Source organism: Episyrphus balteatus, chromosome 1 (genome assembly GCF_945859705.1).
Source record: "Episyrphus balteatus chromosome 1, idEpiBalt1.1, whole genome shotgun sequence".
Classification (NCBI taxonomy): Eukaryota; Metazoa; Arthropoda; class Insecta; order Diptera; family Syrphidae; genus Episyrphus; species Episyrphus balteatus.
The window spans coordinates 113,302,400-113,327,729 of NC_079134.1; the positions used below are offsets into that span (position 1 = coordinate 113,302,400).

The window sequence follows — 25,330 nt, forward strand, 5'->3', positions numbered from 1 at the left end:
ATTTCAAAAGTCACAACTTTACTAAAAAATGGAGCTCTTATAATATATTTTTTCAAAATTTTTAATAAAGAATGTTTAATTCCCAAAATCTATTTCCGCCAAAGCTTTTTATTTTTAAAGCTTTCAGTTAAAAATGTTTTAATTTTTTTTACAAGTTACAATAAAATAATCTAACTGATAATAGATACAGACGATACAGTAGACGCCAAAAATCCCAGCATAGCTATTTTACGTTAATTCAATTGAAGTCCAATTGAGATTAACAATAGGCTAATCAGTTAGATGCTGTTGTACCCTTAATTTAATTTCATTCAATCATTCCGCTTAAAACACAAATAATTCTAATTTTTTTTCCTTCGTTTTCAAGTTCAAGTTCAATTTTTCGAAATTTACCTACTTTTGCCTTATTAAATATTTTAGTTTACAAAAACTTTATTTCATAATATTACATACATTAAAAAAATACATAGTTATAGTAGGCTATTGATTATGTCGAAAAAAAACAGGGTAATAAGGAACTAAGACGTTCGCGGGTTTTTATTGCAGGAATCGTTGAATGGGTTATAAAAGAAGATAAAACCGCGGAGTGCTATTAAATGAGAGGGTGGAAACTAAAGATAGGGGTGCAAAAGCCCCCTTTTTGGTTTTTTTCAATATACCTCGTAAACCAAGCAAAATTTTAAATACAATCATTGTTTACTATGGGAAGGGGGTCTATGTCCCCCCGTTTTGGCGGGAGGAGCAATTTTCTAAAAAAAATACTTAAAATAAAAAAAAAATTATTAAAAAACAACGGCAACACTTACAGTTTTGATTGAAACTTTTTTCAAAAGCTATAATTATAAACTTAATATTAATTTTAAAATGAAGTTATTTCAATCAATTGTGTTCGAAATACCCGATTCCAAAGTGAAAAAAAAAGTTTAAAAAGCACATTGAGTGCAATTTTCACAAAGACTGTGGACTTCAATACGAAATTGATCGACAAAGTAAACTGCCTTAATTGATTTCTTATCAAATCATGAAAATCATAATGTTCCTGTGCCTTCTACTTTTTGAGAAAATTGAAAAATAGATAAAATACTTTCTTTATCGGAATCACTCGTTTATTTCAAAAAGAATTGATTAAAATAACTTCATTTTAAAATTAATATTAAGTTTATAATTCTAGCTTTTGAAAAAAGTATCAATCAAAACTGTAAGTGTTGCCGTTGTTTTTTAATAATTTTTTTTTATTTTAAGTATTTTTTTTTAGAAAATTGCCCCTCCCGCCAAAACAGGGGGACATTGACCCCCCTCCCATAGTAAACAATGATTGTATTTAACCCCTCTACAAAATCTCATTATCAGTTCTTGGTGCTTAAGTTATCGTACTTTCCCCTCAAATGTTTCTGTTTTACTTGAGTAAAATTAAAAATGCGAAAAAAAGATAGATTAAAATAATGGCCATACTTCGGTTAATTTTCAATGAAAAAATTTAGTGAGCACAGCATTTTGAAGGAAATTTAATCTTCTTTTTTTCTTTGAAGCAATGTTTATGTCTATCTCAACCCAAAAAAAAATGTACAACTAAAAAAACTCAAAAAATCGATTTTTTTGATATTTTTTTTATGATTGTTCCGACTATTGTGGTATGGAAAATTTTTTTTCAATTTTTAAAAAACATTATTCCAATAGGAAATTTAATTCTATACAAAAAGTTTTATATGCAATATATCAAAATTTTGCTTGGTTTACGAGGTACCTATCTTCGGTTTCCACCCTCTCATTTAATAGCACTCCGCGGTTTTATCTTCTTTTATAACCCATTCAACGATTCCTGCAATAAAAACCCGTGAACGTCTTAGTTCCTTTTTAAACTACATAATCAATAGCTTATAGTTACAATACCATTTTTAAGCACTATAAAGATAAAACAAATTTTTTCTGGCCAGAATGGCACCTCTGACTTCTGCTGAATATAAAACGGTAACCCTAGTGCGTTTTGTTCATTTCGCTAATACAGTGCGGTTCACATGGTTAGACGCACCAATTTTCTTTTACTTAAATTTCAGTTTTTTGTAGGTGTGTACAAGAATAACCAAAAAAATTGTATTCGTTAGAATCGTTATTTAGTTCTTAATGGAAAAGCAAAAAGAAATAGTGGGTGAGTGGAAGTTAACGGTACTTTTTACTCCTTCTTGTCTCTGATGTAAGAAAAAAGGGCACTTTTTTGGCTCACATGATTAGACGCACACCTTAAATTAGTTAGTTTGGCGAGATCTATTGCACTGATTTGATTAAATTTGGAAGATTAAGCATCAAGGAGTATTTTTTTTAGTGAGTTTCATTCAAAATCTGTACAAAAAAGTTCTGAGCGCGAAAGAAAAAGGGAAAAATGACGCGTTGGACTCCAAAGGTGTTTCCATAGGCACCGTTGCCAAAACAATAGGATGAAGTGACCATTTCAAGAGGATTTATTTTTTAGACAGTGCCTCCTACGGTAAAAACTTCAAGGGAGGAACAATAGAAGCTTTAACACCTTAGGAAAAAAAAAATTTAGAAGAGAAGCTTTGAATTCAGCCATATCCACGAGCAAAATTAAAGAAAAAGCTGGGATAATGGAAAGAACATCAACTTTTCGGCAAATTATTTTGAGGACCGAACATCCTTAATTAAAATAAAACTTAAAAATTGCCACTAAAAAACTCTGTTTGAAAAGAATAGCGGTTGGAGATCGCACCTCTTCACATAACGTATGAAACAAGTTATTGAAGTTTTCTAAACTGACCAAATGTGTTATTTTTTAATGAAAAAAAGCTTAATTTGAATTGTTCTCATGGGTATTCCCACTACTTTCACGATTTTAACAAGGAGGACAAGTTTTTGACACTCCACCATTCAATACAACTGGTGTAAGGGTTTTGGGAGCCATTTAATACTACATTCGATTTGGTTTTCGTTTCAAACCGCTATTCTTTTCAAACAGAGTTTTTTAGTGGCTATTTTTAAGTTTTATTTTAATTAAGGATGTTCGGTACTCAAAATAATTTGCCGAAAAGTTGATGTTCTTTCCATTATCCCAGCTTTTTCTTTAATTGTGCTCGTGGATATGGCTGAATTCAAAGCTTCTCTTCTAAATTTTCTTTTTTCCTAAGGTGTTAAGGCTTCTATTGTTCCTCCCTTGAAGTTTTTACCGTAGGAGGCACTGTCTAAAAAATAAATCCTCTCGAAATGGTCACTTCATCCTATTGTTTTGGCAACGGTGCCTATGGAAACACCTTTGGAGTCCAACGCGTCATTTTTCCCTTTTTCTTTCGCGCTCAGAACTTTTTTGTACAGATTTTGAATGAAACTCACTAAAAAAAATACTCCTTGATGCTTAATCTTCCAAATTTAATCAAATCAGTGCAATAGATCTCGCCAAACTAACTAATTTAAGGTGTGCGTCTAATCATGTGAGCCAAAAAAAGTGCCCTTTTTTCTTACATCAGAGACAAGAAGGAGTAAAAAGTACCGTTAACTTCCACTCACCCACTATTTCTTTTTGCTTTTCTATTAAGAACTAAATAACCATTCTAACGAATACAATTTGTTTGGTTATTCTTGTACACACCTACAAAAAACTGAAATTTAAGTAAAAGAAAATTGGTGCGTCTAACCATGTGAATCGCACTGTATATTCCACACAACAAAATTTTAGCGCGGAATTCCATGAAGAAAGGTCGACTTATGAAAGGAATTTGTACGTATTATAGTGATAAAAATTTATAATTTGATAGGTATACAAAATTTATAATTTGATATTTGTACAAAACATTTTGGGCAAAAACCAACATTTTGTGTCGATATTTTAACAGATGTACATATACATAATTTGTGTTTTATAAATGTACCTATGTTTTCTATAAAATAATATATTTTATGTTTTTTTTTTTAAAGAAAAAATATAATAAAATGAATAAATTTATGATATGATAAATATCTAATATCTAAACATATACCACCACCAACACTTATAGCACTTTTGGAAATTAAACTGTCATACCTAATGGACATTTTTTTTTATTATAACCTCATAATATTAACACATTAATTTTAACAATCACATTGCAGAGACCATAAATCGATACCGATGAAAAGAAGCAATCAATAATAAATAATGTTGATAATAATAATAAACGAAAATAATTTTCAACTTTCAATTGAAACAAAAATAAAATATTCTTCGGTAGATATCTGTTATATTTATTTCTTTTTTTACAATTTTCGTTTAATTTTACGTCATTGAGTATATTCGTGCTAATTTTGTATGTCTATGCTAAAAAAAAAATGAAATGTACTACCTTACCTTATTAAAGACACTACCCTCAAAAAGCTTTGCTTAATTGTCGGTACGACAGTGTGCATACATAATAAAGAGAAATACAAAAAAGAGTCATTCATAGTTTAAGAGAAACCCAAAGAAAAGAACTTTATAGCGAGGAGCGAGCTTATGTTTATAACTTATTTTTAAATTGCAAATATTCCATTGTAGGAGACGTTTGGTGTGGAGTGTGGACGTTATTCGCTTGTTTTTAAAAGAAAATATCAAAAGACTAAACGAAGTGCTCTTCTTTAATGTAGTTTAAGATAAAGTCGCAATTTACTTGGGAATTTTATGTTTAAGTTGAGATTGTTTTGGGAAATTCAATGGAGAAGTGTTTCTCTTCAACTAGATTCAGAATCCAACAAGACAAAAAAATAAATAAAGTAGATATAATCAAGAAAATTGAACACAATAATTAGTATAATATGCGGGGACTACATAATCAAAATCAACAAAATCGCATGTGTCACGAAAACATTTGTCGTTATTAATAAATAAGAAGCATCAAGAGATTTTCTCTCATGGTATTTAAACAAAAAAACATTGAATATAAATACATATTTTACTATATTGGTTCAATGATTTTTTAAATGCATTTTCATAATGCCAAACAACCAGATTTTCAGTTCTAAAAATAGTAATTATCATTTATGCTTTTAGACTCAACATTGAATCGGTGTTTTTTATTTAGTTTATTAACAGGGTAGGTAGGGTGGTAGTTTGCATAAGGTGCACCAAAATGGCAAGACCAATATTTTGTATAAATCGTTGGTACATATTGAGCAGAAGGAATTTTTCCTTAATTATTAATAAATTGTTTTATAAAACAAATCTACTTTTTTGGGGAAAAAGTTTTAATAGAAGCCATTTAAATATTTTTCCTATCCAACATTATGCAATCGACAAGCGAATAAATATTTTAAGAAGTTGAATTGCCGGAAGAGTTGAATTTCATCTCTGATTTTTTTTAGTAGTAGTACTCATATTTTTGATTTCAATTCATCACAATCTTGTATTAATACCAAATAAAAAATTAAATGCTTTTCATTTGGAATGGCTGGTCCGATTTCTCGTAGTATTGGAAATTAAAGAAAAAAAAGAAAAATTTGAAAAGATTATTGGACTTTTCAAATTATGATTCTATAAGATGTTTGTACACTAACTTACAAGTCAAACCATAGATCTGCGAAATAATTTTGTTTATGGTAACGGATCAGCTGAAAAAATCTGAAGAATACATAGGTAATACAACTTATAAATAGACGCCATAAATGGCAATGTGGTCGAGTTATTAAATTTAGCCAGCAATATGCAATGTGCAATATGGAAGTCCAGTCGTCATATTATGACGAAACTTTGACAATTAGTTGTGCTTACGCACGCGTAGCTTTGCTAAAACAATTTTGCAACAGGTGCCGCTGCAGTACCAAGTTGATGACAAATTAAATTTACCGACCAGAATTACTCATGTTCGCATGTTATGGTGACTACCAGATAAGAAAACAACAATAAGGCAATATGTGCGTCTCTGGTTGACTTATTACTTTTTTGTTTGATGACTCTATGACTTCCATCCCTATACCGTCTATTTGATTATGAGGAGGCTTTGGTTGATTTGCATTGAATTAAAAATTATTATGGATTTAGAGTTAAAAAGTTACATTACAAAATATGTATGTATATCCGAACGACTTCATCGTTCGAAGACCATTTATTTATTTTGTATTTTAATACATTAAATACTAGCTACAATTTCCTGCACAACTACATACACTCAGTCACAAAAGTAAGTATACACCCCTAACTTTGTTTAACCAAGACCTCAAAAAAAAGAATCTAACACATTTTCGAAAAAAATTTAAATGTGGTTTTATTTCATTAATCATTGCCTACATATTTACAAAAAAAAATTTGTCAAATAATCAATACTAAATGAAAAAGTGACAAAAAATTAAACACAGTACAAAATTTCGCATTACAAAAGTAAGTATACAGAGAAGAAAAAACTATGAAAATCGATGTTAAAAGTGTAAATATCTAAATTTTTTTGGGAATTAATATATTTTAGGCTACCCCCTAGACTTGACGAGGTCAAACTCACTTGAAGGCATTGATTTTACTAGATTTTTTGCAACTTTTGGGCCGAATCTTTTCCACTCTTCCTAAAAGACTCGTTTCAGCTAATCCTTTGAATGCTTCCTTACTTTTCTCACCAAATGGTCCAACAGATGCTAAATAACCATAAACGAATCACTGCAGTACACTTCTTCTTACGTGTATATGAGTTATGGATGTGGCAATATTTCTAGAAAACCGATAAAAGAAGTAGATCCAAAAAGAAAGGAAGGTACTTGATTCGTGATTCGTTTATGGTATGGGGGTTTTTGCTTATAGCTTTTGGTGTGGGTTATTTGGTCTCTTTGAGGAAACAATGGATGGGTATTGTTTTTTAGATATTTTATAGACAAACCTGCACCAGAGTGTCGAATAATTAGGCTAAGATGGATTGATTATCTTCAATAAAGGTAACGGCCCTAAGCAAAACTCGGTATTTTTGAGTGAATTTTTGATCAAAAACTTTCAAAACCAGATCCAAACGTCCCCCAGTCACTCGATTTGGATACTATTTAGCATCTGTTGGACCATTTGGTGAGAAAAGTAAGGCAGCATTCAAAGGATTAGCTGAAACGAGTCTTTTAGGAAGAGTGGAAAAGATTCGGCCCAAAAGTTGCAAAAAATCTAGTAAAATCAATGCCTTCAAGTGAGTTTGACCTCGTCAAGTCTAGGGGGTAGCCTAAAATATACTAATTCCCAAAAAATTTAGATATTTATACTTATAACATCGATTTTCATTGTTTTTTTTTCTCTGTATACTTACTTTTGTAATGCGAAATTTTGTACTGTGTTTAATTTTTTGTCACTTTTTCATTTAGTATTGATTATTTGACAAATTTTTTTTTGTAAATATGCAGGCAATGATTAATGAAATAAAACCACATTTAAATTTTTTTCGAAAATGTGTTAGATTCTTTTTTTTTAGGTCTTGGTTAAACAAAGTTAGGGGTGTATACATACTTTTGTGACTGAGTGTATGTGACTTTTCTAAGGAGGCGTAGAATGCGGTCCGAGAATTCTATCAAAATAACTATTTTTTGTATAAATCAACTCTTTTATTTATTTAGAAGGTCTTCACGGACAATTTCTAAAAATGGAGACCTATTTTATGTGAAATATGATTTACACCTTTTTGAAAAATCTTGAGTGTTATCTGACTTAATGCGGAAGTGGTAGGAAAATTCTAACAGCATAGAGCGAAAGGATGAATCAGAAATATCATACTCCACATGTCAGAAACATGAATGAAGGACAGATTTCATAACTCCGAATGAATTTTTCTTTTATGAGTTAGGAATCTTTATTATGCGTTTACTTAATTTTCCTCAATCGCTATTCTAAATAGTATTTCTTTAATATAAGCGCATGGTTTAGGTATAAACTGCCCTAATGAACTCTAGTCGGAAAAGCACATTGGAATAATTAAAATTAATAAGAAGGAAATCTCTATTAGATTTATCTGTGAACCTGGGCGAAAACGAATTGCAAGTTTTCAATTTTATTTTTAACCCATTTTGGAGGAGTTCTTGAAGCCCAGAAAATTTGTTATTAAATATCCTTTTTTTTAATGGAAATCAAGCGTTCATATTTACATATGTATAGAACGATGATTTTTGACTAATACTATAAAACAATGAAACCACCCACACAAAAAAGTGATTAAGTTTCTCTTATTTTAAAGCATATTCTTATTTAAGTTTGAATATATGTATGTAAGTAGGGACGTATAAAATACTAAACATTTAGTTTTTTTTTTCCAATGCAACATATTGAATAAAAATCCCATTTTACAAACACCAAAATTCTTTTAGGTTCAATATTAACTTGAAAACATAATATTTTAAGATTATAATTGAGCCTCTCAACAAGGAACCACATTTCTGCACTCAATCATGAACTCATCAATATCAACACAAAATTCTTGTGTTGTGACTTGTGATGCTGCCTGAACTAAATTTAATCAATACTTCTAGTCAACCTCTCCTTTGAAATGTTTCTTGAAATAAATAATAAAGTATTTGTTTAGTTTCATTTAAGTTATCCTAACATAAGGTCTACAAAAATATTTATTTTTAGACCATTGACAATGCGATTAAGGGGATATTTGACCAAACTAGGACTAAAATAAAATGAATATAACAATAAAACTCTCACCAAATAAATTATTTTTGATCCTGCGCAGTGCACACTCACAGTTACTACCCGGGAAAAGGAAAACTTTAAATGTATTTGTTTAGGAATGAAGGAACGAACACATGGGCTTTAAATCTTATATATCTTTTTAGAATTAACACTTTTGTGTTAGCAGAGCGAGATGGGTACGGGAAAGTTTACTTATTTAAACATTAAAAAAAAAAATAGTTTTCAAATATTACATAACAGCTTGCAACTATATAAAAGGAAGGTAGGTCATATTTTATACATAATGAGACAATTTATAAAACAAAAGTATTAGATTGGTTTTATTGCGATTAATAAATTATAAATAAATTATTGCTTAGGTGAATGACTGACCTTCATTTTTGAAAGTTGTGCAGAGGGGAATCTGCGACGCAATAGTCGAAAAACAAACACAATCAAACCAGTGATCTTTTTCTTGCTTGATAATATAATAAACTTGATATTATTGATAACAAGTTGATTGACGTTTAATAAACATGGAGACATAAGAATGCCGAATATTCTAATTCTATATAGAAATTAAATTGGTATCAACATTTGAGAAAGAGTTATTTGGTAATGTTTTGGCTATTTCAAAGTCCACTGACCACTTGATGTCTCTAAGTCTGGTGAATGGTGATGCAAGGAAAGGTGTGGAATATTGTCATTGCCTATATCCCAAATAAAATGTGGGGTTTCCTCCTGGTGAAAAAATTTTAAGAATGTGTAGGTGACTGGTTTTATTGTTTTACTACTCGAAACAATTGCACCATTCAACTACGAGGAAAACCAAACTTTTCTAGCCCCCTGACCTGGCTAAGTCCAATAAAGCTGCTGGAGCTGACGGCCTTACTGCCTCTAGGAAATGGCCTCGTTGGGAGCAGGAGGTGAACTTGGTTAGGAGTATGCCAAATATGTCGGAAGAAAGCATGCCCGCAGAACGGAATATCAACATTATATCAACAACGTCCGAACTGCGCCAACTGACGACGAATCAGCCTGCTTAAAATCGCCTATAAGATACTCTCTGCCGTAATATGTAAATGTCTGAAGCCTTCGTCAACAATCTTATAAGTCCTTATTAGATACGCTTTAGACCAGAAAAGTCCACCATCGACCAATTATTCACATTACGGCAGATCGTGGAAAAAGCCCAAGAAGATTAAATCGATGCCCATGATCTATTCGATTTCAATGCCGCGTATGACAGTATTAACAGAGACAAGCTGTACACCAGAGGCATCATCTTTCAAAAGCACATACGTCCAGCTGTTTGTATTTGCCGAAAATATTGACATAATCGGAAGTACAAAACGTGACGTCAGTGGCACTTTTGTGAGTATCGAAGTGGAGGCGGCAAAATGGGTTTAATGGTCAATGACGGAAAAGCCAAGCTCATATGTATATGCTGTCCTAAAAAAAAAAGAACACTAAACATGGAAGTATTAGGCAAAATGTCACCATGGACAGCCAAAACTTCGAGCGAGTGAAGGGCTTTTTTCCACCTAGGCTCCGCTATAAACACAGACAACAACAATAGCGCTCAAATCAAACGTCACTAAGGACAGCCATAACTTTGAGGTAGTAAAGGACTTTCTCTGCTTAGGCTCCGCTATGAACACAGACAACAACACCAGTGCTGAAATCAAACGAATGCTAAGCAACCAAATGCTTAAAATTAAAAAACCATGAATTACATTCCTTCTCTTAAGTAATATAATACAGTTCGCCTCTTTTCTTAACTCCTTACCACAATCCAACTAGAGATAAGAATATTAAAAACATCAATATATGTATTGTGTAGATGGAATTTCTTTTAATTAGCTGACGATTAGTTACTCAATGACGTCACAATTTGAAAACATGTTATCTTTTTATATTTATTTGTATTTTCGTTACTGCGTTCAATTGAAAGTTGAGATTTTTATATATTTTAATTATAATACTTTTTTTATAAACATAGAAAACAAACTCACCTTAGCCGCTGATGACCTCAGTTTCATTGCAGACGAATTCGAATGTGAATGAGGTAGAACGGTTTTGTTGACACCGGTCACTGTACCTCCACCGCCCCCGCTAGACGCCGTCACTGACGTTGTGTGGTGATTTGTTGTTGGGGCAGCAGCAGAGACAACAGGATTTCCTCCCCCACTACCGCTGTTGCTGTTAGTTGTGCCAGATGCAGTAGCGGAGGACACTGATCCGGATGTTGCAGAAGATGTGATTGCGGCTTGATTTGTGGTTGCTGTGCCACCACCTCCTGCTAACGTTACGGTTGTAACCGAATTATTGCTGACATGGTGTTGCTGTGTTGTGGCATTGTTTCCGCCACCGCCTGCGCTTGAATTGGTCAATATCGCAGTGGCATTATTGGACATCGAGGATGTTGTAGTAGACACCGTTCCGGATGGCGGTGGTGGAGCTATGATATTGGCATTTGTCGAATCATGATGATGATGGTGATGATGATTATCTTTGATCGATTGCACTGAACTACTGCTATTGTGTGTGCTGTGTTGTTGCTGTTGTGCGACAATGGCGGCTGATGCTGCCACCACTGCAGCAGCTGATGTTGCAGTCGGTGTCGATGTACCACCATTGGTAACATGATCGGCGGGTAGAGATTCTGGCACGGTTTGCAGTGTTGTACGCATTGTGGCAGACATAATTGTTCATACACGCGATTAAAGTTAGTTAGTTAGTTTTTTTTTTGTTTTTTTATTTTGTTGATTTTACTTTTAAGTTGAAATTTTATAGTTTAAGTTATGTATACGAAATTATGAAGATGACAATTACAATTTATATTATTAGATGATGTCTTTCACTTTTTCGCTATTTTCTTGTTTGCACAAGAACTCTATACGAATAGTAAAGTTGTTCTTTCATAAGACTCATAGATGATAATTTTTTTGTTTTCCTTTAATTAATGTATCTAAAGATAGTTGGATGACTTCTCTCCAAAAGGGGAGTGTTTTTTTTTTTTTTTACTTGAATTGAAGATAATTAAAATAAAACAAAAATAGTTAATAACAAATATAAGACAATAAATTAAAAATAACGAACTATGTTACAATTTCAATATAAGTTCAGTTTAGTTATTATAATGTTGGGTTATGCAGCGCAGGTTTCTTAGTGTGCGAAAGCGGGCTTTTTGTTTTTTATCCCAGGTTTGAAGTCAAGTTCGCAAAAAATTCATATTCTTAAATGAATAGTGGAAGGTTCAAAAAAGTATATCTGCAATTTAAAAAAGAAGAAAAAAATAATCATTAAAATTATTGGAATTATTTTTTATAACTTTAAGGGGGATTTAAATGAAAATATTGTATAACAAAATACAGCTAAGTTGAAGACTTAACACTATTTTTTTTTTTTATTAATGTCATTTTTGTAGATTTACTCCACTAGCATCGAACCTATTTTCTGCTATAAATGTTTGTATTTGATTTGTTTTTCTAATAATGAGTAATAAATACTAAGTAGGTGTTAAGTACTTTTATAGGTACACAAGTACGAACTAAAAAAACAACACTTCTTGTAACTTAAAAAATACTGTTTTAAAAAAATTCTTTTCCACATTGGCAAAACCGTTTCGTAACCTTTTTATCTATCCGATAAATCCGAATCTTCCTCACCATCTTATTACCGATCAATCGCACTCTCCTCCAATGCAAATATTCATTAGTGGTCAGCTTAAAAATATCTAGAAGAACGAAATCTTCTCAATGGCCATCAATACGGCTTTCGTTGCAATATGTCCACCGGTGATTTGATGGCACATTTCACCGAAAAATGGTAAAAAGTTTTGTCAAGTTGTTGTTGATAGTTTGGCAAAATCTTTTATTAAAGTTGCGACCTTTCGGAATCGATGAATCACTTCTTCAGTAGATTAGCGATCATCTTTCTGATGGTTTCAAGTCTTAAGTTCAAAAAATAAATGCTATGGTTCCCCAAGGGTCTGTTCTGTCCCCGACTTTGCTTCTCATGTTCATTAACGATCTCTACTACTAATACACTGAATTGTTCTGCTAATGACAGCACACTCAGCTTTTTTATTTGTTTGCAAACTCACACCCATTTACTTTGAACGTTGAATTAAAACGAGAGAATATGTCAAACTCTCTAAATTTCGACTTAATTTGCATTGTAACATATAGAGTATGAAGAATCATGTTGAATTCAATGCATCAAAGCTGTTTTCTGACGTTAAAGAGACATATTCCTCCCCTACCATTATCGATAAATGGTACATTAATCGAGGAAACTGAAAAACTTTCGATTCTTGCTATGTCCATTAGGGCGTTCGTTATTTAGGTTTTTTTTTTCGGGAAACAAGTTCCTAAGTGGAAAACTGTTTCTAAATAATAATAAAAAAAAAAATCCCCTAATTTTTTCAGATTTTTATTTTGACGCTAGATGGCGCCCCAAGAGGGTTAAAGTTTTTTCTCATTTGAAATAGGTATATGTTGACTTATGAGGTATTTTTTTTAGATATAGCCTTATTTTTGATGAGGTTCTTTTCTATATTAAACACCCTTTTCAAAAAGGTATAAACCATTTTTCTAGGACCAGGGGTTTAGTCAGGACATGCATGTCTTTTTTGGGTTGATTTACAGCTACTTTTTTGGGCAGCGGTGTAGTGAAATAGCCAAATTCATGCTTTCTCTGAAACGCTCACTATTTTAAAAGCTAACATATAAAGGGTAGTCATAACTTCTTGAGTACCTACGCGTAGTTCATAAAGAAAAATAAAAAGTAAAGGACTCATATTGGAAAAAATAAATTAAAATTGTCTTTTTATGCTCATTGTTACTACTATTGTTAAATGAAGCCAATATTTATGACGATAATAGGGCGTTCTTAAAACATGAGAAGATAACACTCAGACTATGTACGAAAAAAAAGCTCTTGCATTTTTGCCGAACCACAATCTTTGACGCTATACAGGTATTATGTCTCACATAACTTAATGACCACCCAATTGTTATTATTTTTTTTATCTTCATAAATCATTATTCTGAGAAGAAAAAAACTATGTATTCGTGCTCAAAACTAGACAGGCACAATGATTGTAAATCTTGAAACTGCACAACAACAGGTGCGCTATTTAGTTAGGCAATCTGATACTTGCTCAAGATGGCTGCTTATTTTTCCATATACATACATTCATATCTACACATAAGAAGATGAAAATGATGATGTAGAAAATGAAAAAAAAAAAAAAAACAAGTGGCAAGTTGATTTAATCTCAAGTTACGAGAGAATTCTGCTGATGAATACTGCTGTTTGTTCTTTTGACCTTTTACCGCAAGAAGTGGTCAAGGTACACGTATGTAAGGTATACCATCTCCAAAAATTTGTTATTTAGAAATTATTTTAAAAATAAATAATTGAAAGCTTTAAACAAATATTCATAAAATTGTTTTGAAATGATTATGATATTAGCTGTGTTTTTTTGTTTATCTATATAGATTTTGTGCAAAAAAACGACATCGAGATTTTTGAAATCCATGCAAACATTTGGCACCACTGTACATATACTTTGGCAGCTGTCTGTCAAAAATGTTGCTTTTGTTTTTTTTAATTTTAACTCCGAAGTGGGAAGGCCATTACATCCATGTTGGATGCAAACAAAAATTTTCATATGGCCATGGCATCCATGTCGGATTCAAAAAATTTTTTTTTCACAAAAAACTAAAAATGATCTGTATATTCTTAGCTACATTTTAAGACCATGACCATTAACATTAGTTGCGTCGTTCTTGTGTTATAAGCGTTTGAAGGTAGCCATATTGAATTTTTTTTCGATTTTTTAAAAATCAAATGTGAAAAATTTTTTATTTTTATTTCTAATTTTTCGAAAAAAAACTTTGGTAATTTTATATACATACATATCTGTTCAACAATCTTATCAGGATCCATTTAAGACTTTTATCTGAAAAGTGCATTGCGTATATCTCGAGATATTAACATTTCAATGCCACCATGTCAAACAAATTTTTGATTATTTTTTTCTATGAGAGTTTTTTTCAAACCTCGTTTTCTCCGCTTTTTTTTTGTTAATATTTTCAGATATTTCTATATGAACACTACAATTAAATAACCTTGGCACTACTGTTTTTATCGAGAGAAAGTAAAATCTGGATAATTATTTGGATTTTTCAAAAATCTATACAGATAAAGTTTTTGTTGTTTTTAACACGTAAATTGTTTTGATTTCAAAAATCTCGATGTCGTTTTTTTGCACAAAATCTATATAGATAAACAAAAAAACACACCTATTATAAGTTTGTGTTGAGCAAGTGCAGTAAAATACAAAGCCAATTAAGAAACTAAGAAAAAGTACGAAGTACGTTGTGAGGTGAACATACATTATGGATGGAAAATGCACTTTTATATGAAAATTGATATAATAAAATTTGATATCCAGATTGAGTCTTGCTTAGAAGCTGTTATCGATTAAAAGGTTTTGCAGGGGTAAATTCTGTGGCAACAAGGAATAACAAAATAAAATCAACTTATGTCGAAATTGAGTTTTTTACAAAATCTGATATACATAGTTACAATAAGCAATTCCATTTACCATATTTTGTTCATATTTTTATCTTAAGCGGTTTATGAATTAAAGGTAAGAGATTGATTAATTTGTAATGGGAAGCTCTCCTGAAAAGTTGTAAAAACTGACTTATGTTGTTTTTCCACAAAGCAAAAATCGAGTTTTTAATAAGGGTATTAATAAGGCCAAATGTTTTACTAAGGCTTTATTTTTGTTAGAATGGTTACAATGGTTAGAAAACCTCTATTTTTTTAATTTTTATAAACAAGAATAAAATATTAATACAAAATAATTTTTTTTGAAATGTTTAGTAAAAATTAAAAAGGTATGTGCTAGGCTCAAACCCTCAAAAACGGCCAATAACCAAAACAAAAAACGACCAAACATAGGTTTGGCATCCCACAAGCTATAAAAACTCAAATTTTGGGGTTTTGATTGCCGAAATCTCGGTCCCACAGAGATGATTAAAGGCTTCAAATACTGTAAATTCACCATTATGTTTTTAATACATATGATTTAAAATCATGAAAATATAAAAAATATAAAAACCAGCATAAAAGTGTTCATACATGCGTTTCGCCCCGATGCACAATGGGGCAAAATTCAAAAAAGCTGGCATTTAATCGAATCATAAAGTTTAGCTTTGTTTTGAATAACTCAACTATTTCTCTTTGAAAAATAATAGAGAATCAGAAATGAGAGAGAAAAAATTAATCTAAACCACGTGTAATTCAGGAGATTGTCTCAAAGGAAGAGAAATATCACTTCTGGGTAGAATTTTTACGACTTTCTATCATTTAGGGTTTTCAATAAATTGTGTACTGTTAATTATTTATTACTTGTACAAAGTTGAATCTTTTTGAAATGGAATCAGCGAGGTCTAGTACGTTCTAATAAATTTTCTTTTTATGAAAAATATGTATTCAGAATATTTTAATTCCTAGTCAAAAATGAAAAATAACCTAAAAATAATGTGTTTTCTGCACTCTTCTGAAAACCTTAGTCTTTTAGTTGTGATCGCCGTAAAACGCCAATAAGTTTTAGATGTCATTTTGTTCTGGGTTTTATCTAGTTTTAGAATATGAAAAGTTTTCTTGCTACTTTTTGCTACTCTGTGAGAATTGTTCATTTTAAGTTGGTGACGTCATTTTCCATAAATGCTCATTTTTTAGTCGAAATTGAGAGTGATAAAGACATTTAAATTATTAAATTGGTTCATTTATTAAATGTGTACTTATGTATAATAAAATATTTAAGAAAAATTAACTGAATAAATTTATTTAAACAAAATAAAAATAAAATAATAAAAAAAAAACATAAAAAATTTCAAAAGTGGCAACCCTAATTTTAATTTTTTTTATATATAATTGCAATTGCATTACTATTTTATAAATGGCATTCAAAGTTTAATTGAAACTGATTGAGGATTTTTCGAGAAATTTCGAAAATCTTAAAAAAAGTGTATGGGTGGTAACCCTAAAAATGGGCGTGGCCATTCGATATTTTGGCTATGAACTAACATTTGTATCAGTTCCAAATTTCAAGTGTCTAGCACTATTGGTTGATTTAATGCCACCTTTTTGCCATTTTGCCCCATTGTGCGATGTAATGGTTGGGCTCATCAGAAGATGACCATTACACCTTGTCTTGACGCATATTTTCCCGAATAAATCGAGACTGTTAACAGTCAAATATTTCTTCAGTGCCATAGCAAGGAAATAAAAATAGCTACAATTTATCTTCTTTGAAAACTTGTAGCAACTATATAATTCGCAGTTGCTCTATGCAGCTCGGATTATATGGAGTCTCGATTTATTCGGGAAAATATGCGTCAAGACAAGGTGTAATGGTTATCTTCTGATGAGCCCAACCATTACATCGGGGCGAAACGCATATATGAACACTTTTATGCTGGGGGGTCATTCCGTAATTTTGAAAACGATAATCGAATCGATGATAATCGTTTTACAGTTTGAGAATCTTTAAAGCTATTTTAAGTCAATTCTGATTCAATATTTCCTAAATAGTTTATATAAATAAAAGTTTTCGTATCCTTAGAAGTCGTATTAGTCTAGGTGATTTAGTAGTTGCCTTTTACACGGGTGTCCGAGGTTCGATTCCCAAATTGAAATTGTTTTTTTTTTTTTATTTTCTCAATAATCGTCAATAAATAAACGATAGCTAAATAGGTCTCGTTTTTGGAGAATTTATTCGTTTTTGGATGCAATATTTGATTTTTTAAAAGTGTTTATTAATTTATTCCAATCACCGAATAATTTGCAAACTCCACTAACAAAACAAAATATTAATGATTAATTTCTACAAATAACCATAATGTTAGAGTAAATTATTCGAATATGTGTACCGAAAAACTATTCGTTTTTTAATAGAAGATATAGCCGGAATGTATGTTGAACGGCGGCTGTTGTTTAAATTAATAGTTTCTTATACTAAAACGAACGCTTCTTTAGATAGGCGAAAGTTTTGAAAAAATCTGTGAGAATTATTATCAAAATGGTCATTTACGCCTACATATGCGTTGGAAGAGACAAAGGATTTGATTTGTCTCTAAGTTGCCTTCTTAATCGTATCGTACCTATATAATTTTTGAAAATTTTACATTTTCCAAAATTAATGCGTTTAAATGTCGAAAAATTTTGCTATAGCTGGATCAATATGAATTTTTTAATGACCCAAAAGTCAAAACTTACATACATTGAATATAATTTTGGAAAATGTATGAAGTGTTTTGTTACACATATTAAAATAACTTACTCTAACATTATGGTTATTCGTAGAAATTAATCATTAATATTTATTTTGTTAGTGGAGTTTGCAAATTATTCGGTGATTGGAATAAATTAATAAACACTTTTAAAAAATTAAATATTGCATCCAAAAACGAATAAATTCTCCAAAAACGAGACCTATTTAGCTATCGTTTATTTATTGACGATTATTGAGAAAATAAAAAAAAAAAAAAAACAATTTCAATTTCGGGAATCGAACCTCGGACACCCGAGTAAGAGGCAACTACTAAATCACCTAGACTAATACGACTTCTAAGGATACGAAAACTTTTATTTATATAAACTATTTAGGAAATATTGAATCAGAATTGACTTAAAATAGCTTTAAAGATTCTCAAACTGTAAAACGATTATCATCGATTCGATTATCGTTTTCAAAATTACGGAATGACCCCCCTGGTTTTTATATTTTTTATATTTTCATGATTTTAAATCATATTTATTAAAAATAAACGGTGTTCAGGAAAAAACAATTCGAATATTTCTTCACCATTATGGGCAAAAATAAATCTTTAGGTGCAAAAATCAACAAAGATTTTGTATTTTTTGTCCGTTTTGCATTTTTAACAATGTTGAGTCCAACACTCTTGTTCGAAAACTTATAACTTATAATCAGAACTACGCAAGGTGTGATATATAAAGTTACTTTACTATTTAAAAGAAAAATTATTTTTTCTTAATTCGCTACAGTTTTGTGCAATCAATTAATTTTCAAGATTCGTAGTCATTTGGGTTAAGTAAACAGCGTTTTCAGAGCTCATGAACGAACCAAAGCATTTTTAAAAAGTCAATTTTAAAGGCCCTAATTATAGCTGTTTTAGATACAAAATAGCTTGCATGAGTGCAGATAAGATAATAACATCTCTAAAAACAAACGCAAGTGGAAACAATAGAGAATATGTATATATGCCGAACGGAAGTAAAGTAAGGTGTCGGTGATATTCATAAAGCATTCTAACAAACACATTAACATGAAATATGTATATAAACCGAAAGGGGGAGTTCTATTATATTAAACAAAAAAAAACTGTCCCTAATCCAATTTCCGAACGTGATTTGTTACGAGAATTAAAGGGTAATTTTTTTTATTTATTTATTTTCGTTAACGTCCGTGGAAAAATGCAACTATTTTTTTTTTTTGCAATAGATACTACTATTTCCGGTCTATTTATTTCCTAGGCCTTGAACTTGTTTATAATTAACATCTTTTTTGTTCTGTGAATACAAAAGAATTTCTATTCAAACAAATTTCCCCAACGGATATAAAAGAATAAATGAAAAAAAAAGAAAGAGTGTAGTTCATAAGAATTTTATAGGGTGTAGAATGTCTGAAAGGTTACGAGACTTAAGGTAAGAAATAAAACCATTAAGATTCTAATTTGAAAAGCTCTTCACTTGGTATAAAAGAAACAAAATGTTTTTTTTTTTTTTTTTTGAAAGTAGGATCCTTTGGATGACCCTCTCTTTTGCTATTGTATTTTCTTGTAGAGAGAAATTTGTTCATATATTGAGAGCCTTTCTTTTGGTTTGAGCTATTGAAAAAAAGGGGTTCCTCTTTGTCATTTTAAGACAGGCATTATCTTTAAAAAATTTAAGATATTATACTGAAATAAGGGAATACATGGTTTATACTCATATCGGATGAATTCAAATATAATATAATAACATTTTATTATTATTAACATACAACTTTTGGTTCATTCCAAACAGGTGTTGCCTCTGAAGTAAATTCGGATCAGGCCTTTGAATTATTTTTAAAAATAGATTGTAAAAAGTTCTTATCACTCTTATATTCACGAAAAAAGTTATTCAAGGTTAAATATCAAAATATGGGTTTATCGTATGTTTGTAACTCTTTAGCTAGCAGCTATTTATTTTCCATACATTATTTCATATTTTCTTATGCTTTTGTATCCTGAGAAAAAAGAAAATTAGCAACGAAAAAAGATAATACAATTTCTAAGACTACAATATATTCCTATATTTCAATTTAAGCAGAACTTTGGTAAGTTAATTTTCAAATATGGCTTCAGACTTAAGATTGAAACTCCATCTAGGAGAATGCTTCTACGAGAACACAAGCGATCTAGTAAAAACGGACGTTAAAAAGTATATCCTTATTCAAAAGGATAGGTTCGGCTAGTGAGTTCCTAACTTGCTAGTCATTTGTGGTATCACAATGGATCCATAAGGGTCTAAGTGTGTCTTGTAATTTGCCTGACAACCACTACTACCTAACCTAACCTAAGCTTGATTTTACGTTTGAGTAGGTTTTTAATTTTTATGTATAAGTGGTTTTGAGTAGATTCCGACTTGAAACCAAGAGAATTTCTTTTCTGAGAGCTTTCTATCTGTCATTTTTGTGCCAATACAACTATTTACGAAGACTTTTGGTGTCAAAGCATTTCCGGGAATCCAATCGAAAACTACATGACAACAAATGTAACAGAACAGTTTCATGAGAAATAAAAAATCTTTTGTAGACTGTTCTGACTTAAAAGCAAGTACAGAAAATACTGTTCTGAACATTTCCAAGGGTCATTGAACTCCAATGGATCTCTGTTACAAACAGGCTTATTAAACGAAGGTTTTGTGCTCTGCTAATCGCGAGCTGTTTCTTTGAGTTGGAAAAGAACAAGATACATATAATATATAAAACAAGCATAAACACTAGACTGGGCCAAAAAAATAAAATATTTTTTTTTTTTTGAAAGTTACTTCGAAAATCTTGTTCAGGATGATGAAAAAAAAAATTGGTGAAAATTTGAGCCGTTAAAAATAATTTTAAGAGGTCTATCATCGGTGTTTTTTATTTTTATACATGATATGATGTGTTACAACAGAACTGCTAGACGATCAAAGTAAAAAAAATTTCTGTTCATTTTTTCTTATATAAAACTAGCTGACCCGGCGGACTTCGTTCCGCCATTTCTTGTATTTATTTCTATTTTCGACTTTGTAATTTGTCATAATTCCCAATACAAAAAGGAAATCAAAACTTGAAAAGTTCGTCCAATTAATTTAAAAATATTCACTTTTAAAATTAAAAAAAAAGTGGCCTATGTTAAAAACGTTTTTTAAGTTTTTTAATTTACCATTGTGAAGCTTGTAGTGAATGTAGCGTTATGTGTGATATATCAAATGAAAGGTAATATTATCAGGATGCTCAATAAAGATAAATCAAATTTTTGTAAGCTCCAGATCAAAAGATGTAACGTGTTGAAAAATAGAGTTTTATTTTACCGATATTTCAAATTTGTCATTACAAAATTAATTGAAACTTTGTACAAATATAGTCTTGCCTATTATATCTATCTACACTGTAAATTTCATTCATTTATCTATTGAAGAAAAAAAGATAAAAATAAAAAACTGTTAAAAACGGCCAAAAAACTTGGGACAAAAAAAAATTGTTTTTCACGTTATTCGGTCAAAAATCATTTTAAAAATTCAAAAGTTTGTACATGCGCATGATTAAAACCTATATTTCCTATAAATTTGAGATTTTTTGCAGACTTTTAAAAATTCCAAAAAAATAAAAGACTACTCAAAAATGTCCCTAAAAATTAGGTTGTTTTTCAAAAATTTTTATTTCAAAATACAGGGCCTATGAAAAAAATCCGTTTTAGACCCCTAATTTTTTTTTAAATATCTTTCTTATGGTGTAACTCAAATTTCTGTGCAAAATTTTGCGTACCTCTAATTAGTCTTTTGTCGAAGGTCTATGACTGCAAAAAAAACCCTCACAACTTGGTTTTGAAATTTTTTGGAATTTTTTCAATACCTTTTTTAACTATTGAATAAATTTGTCTATCATTTAAAAAAAAAGTCAACTCTTTACGACTTACCGTTTAGAAAATAGCCTCTTTTTTCAATGTCGTGTTACCCCTATTTACCCTATAAAATCTTGGCCCCCAACACGCCAGGGCCCCGTAAGGAGACAATGTAGAGAAGGCAACTGGTTATAAAAGTATCGAAGCAAAAAAGATAAGATACTTGACATGAATCACTTCGGACACAAGAGAGACACATTATATTTTTCAGTGAATTGGTAGCCAGTCACATAATATTTCATCTAAAAAAAAAGTATTACCTTAGGGGTCCCAAAAAAAAATTGCTTCTTTGAAAGAAAAATTACATATTATCTTGGGGCCCAAAAAATATTACTTACATAATTTTAGCGCCCAACAAATGATAGGTACATCAGGGGCCCCAAAAAAAAATAAGTGGGCGTATACGTCCTTTTTTATTTGTTCTTATTTTCTATATCAAAGGGGCCCCAAAAATGTAGTCTTGCCCCGGGGAACAGACAACTCAACGTACGCCCCTGGGTCCAACTATAAAACAAAGCCTGTCTAGAATGAACCTTATCAAACGCAAAAAAAATTCATAAAAGTCTATACAGCCGTTCGGACTCCAAATATGGAATTTAACGATAACTTGACAACAGCGTCAAGTCTTTCTATATATAATTTGACAACAGCGCCACCTACCGCATACAGTTATAATTTACAAAACATGGATGGAACTTATCACACAAATGAACTTTCACAAAAATCTGTCAAGTCTTTCGGACTCCAAATATGAAATTTGTCTATAACTACTTCGGCAAAAGCGCCACCTACCGGGTCCAATTTATGAAACAAAACATGTTTCGAATAAATTATATCAGACACAAAAAGTTTCACAAAAATCAAAATATGCAATTTTCCTAAAACTTGACAACAGTGCCAACTACTGGGTCCAATCATGAAACAAAACTTGTCTCGAATGAACCTGGTCATAACACAAAGTTTCACAAAAATCTGTCCAGTCATTCGACCCCACCTATGGAGTTTGCCTATAACTTGAAAACAGCGCCACCTATTGGATCAAATTATAAAACAAAACCTGTAACGGATAGACCTTATCAAATAAACAAAATTTCACAAAAATCTGTTCAGTTATTCGACCCCAAATATGGAATTTGCCTATAACTTGACAGCAGCGCCACCTACCGGGTCCAATTATAAAACAAAACCTGTTTCGGATGGACCTTTTCACATATATTTCACACAAAATTTTAGAAAAATCTGTCTAGTCGTTTAGGAGTAGGGTCACAAACAAACGCACAGGAGAAATATATATAATATGTAGATACAAACCATAACTCTGATTGATGTGCCAATGCTTTACTTATTTGTCCTTAATGAAAATCAGAGATATACATTTTATTTGTGCAGTCCATTGTGGATTTAATATCACAAGACGAATAATTATTTGTTTCACTCAAAATCAGACTTTTTTAATTATTTTGAAAGCTTACAAATTAAGCTTAGTTAAAATTTTTAAAAAGCGAGAGTGGTTTTTTACTCGTACATATTGACAGCTATGTAAAGATGCGAGAAAAGGTATTATTTTTTTTTGATACAAACCATCTACATATTAATACCTTTCAAACAAAACAAAAATTACCAAAATCGGACCAGCCAAACGCGAGTTTATCGGCCACACACACTAAACGAACTCATTTTTATATATAAGATTAAATTTCCTACAAAAAAGATCTGATTGAAAATTTTCGTCAGAAGAGCCGTAATCTGAAGAAGTTATTCACGATTTAAAAATTGATTTTTTAATTTTTTTCTCGATTTAAATCGTGAATAACTTCTTCAGAACTCAATTTAGGGAAAATTACTAAGAGACCCTTTTTTGTAGAGAATTAAATTTCCTATAAGAATCTGTCGTGGTTTTATTTTTCTATTCACTTATTTGCTCATCACAAAATTCCAAAGTGAAACAGTCAAATTGAAAAAACACTTCGATTTAAAAAGCTTAATTACTCGAATACGGCTCGTCTGACGAAAATTTTCAATCAGATCTTTTTTGTAGGAAATTTAATTTTATATAAGAAAAAATGAACAGAAATTTTTTTTACTTTGATCGTCTAGCAGTTCTGTTGTAACACATCATATCATGTATAAAAATAAAAAACACCGATGATACCCCTCTTAAAATTATTTTTAACGGCTCAAATTTTCACCAAATTTTTTTTTCATCATCCTGAACAAGATTTTCGAAGTAGCTTTCAAAAAAAAAATATTTTATTTTTTTGGCCCAGTCTAATAAACACGATTCCGCTGTAGGAAAGAAAGGTCCTTCGTAATAAACAGTAAATTTTTTAATTGTTAGGCAAAACAAAATCTGGCGATGAAAACACATACACGAGATTGTTTAACCATACGTCTTAAATCAAAATCTTTACTTATAAGGCGTTTGCAATAAATAGAATATGTAGTTTGAATGATTATCCAATTCGCAAGGCACGTACCCCAGAATAAGAAGGTAATTGCTTAATTTTTTTACTATCACCTCTAATTATAATTATGATAAAGAGCACAAGAAATTGATAAGAAATACCACACGTCCAACTTAAACTATCAGCATTTAAATATTTTTTACCAAAATCAAATACAAATTTAGCAAAAAAAAAAAAATACAAAATATGAAAAATGTATTTTAATTGAGGTAAAGTTCTAAAGTTTTACTCACTCTCATCGGCACACCGCTACACCATTTAGGTAGTTTCCATTAAGTTTATATTAAAAACAAAACAATAAATATGTTAATTTTATTTGCCGGCTAAAATTGGATTTAGCATGTAAATAAATCAATGGTCCGCTTTAATTGTACGAGCTACTCACAGTCAGTCAGCGAAGCGTTCCAGATATGGAACACAATTTATGGAATTGTGTTTGCGTGTGACAGTAGAAGCAATGATTTCATCATGAAACGTGTGTGTGTATTAGTTAGTAAAAGCGTAAAACAATGTCAATGCACTTTGGGGATGGCTTATTCATATGCCTATATTTTGTATGTCTAAATACAATGAACGAAAAGAAAGTACAAAAGTCTATCAAATACTACTTTAGACATGTCAACCTCATGTCACTTTCAGTCCTAGAATAAATTCTCAAATTTTCCGAGTTAACTTCGATTAAATGAAAGATTATATTATATTGAAATGAAGAGAGACACTACGAAAATCAAACATTCACTAAACACCTACAAGATTCTGATGATGGATAAAGCCCGATGGTAAGTTTTCTTACTTTTTTCGTTATTAGTAAAAAAATATAAACACAATTTATACCTCGAAACATATTTTCAAGTACATCTAAACAAAAGGTTATGCTAGCCAAATTCAATAGTTGATCTTTTCATGAGATATTTTAATTGGTTTGTCTGATGTGCAAATCATAATCACTAGTGAAGTTATCGAAGCTGTTTTTTTTTAGAAAATCAATAGAAAAAAATATTACATATCTCAAAGTCATAGTTAACATCAAGCGCTTATTAACACAC

The 25,330-nt window shown here is 30.8% G+C and overlaps 1 protein-coding gene across 26 annotated transcripts in view; it reads right to left on the reverse strand.

The window, feature by feature from the left end:
- LOC129906991 (serine/threonine-protein kinase MARK2) overlaps positions 1–25,330 on the reverse strand; it is a 157,585-nt gene that overhangs the window by 119,390 nt on the left and 12,865 nt on the right. For 2 of the 26 annotated variants that reach the window (XM_055983028.1, XM_055983027.1), the window contains exon 2: positions 10,600–11,857. The exons of the other annotated variants lie outside the window; for them this stretch is intronic. In XM_055983028.1, the coding sequence (XP_055839003.1) occupies positions 10,600–11,289 (690 nt within the window). In that variant the 5' untranslated portion in view covers positions 11,290–11,857. The remainder of the gene's footprint in view (positions 1–10,599; positions 11,858–25,330) is intronic. 26 annotated transcript variants of the gene reach the window in all.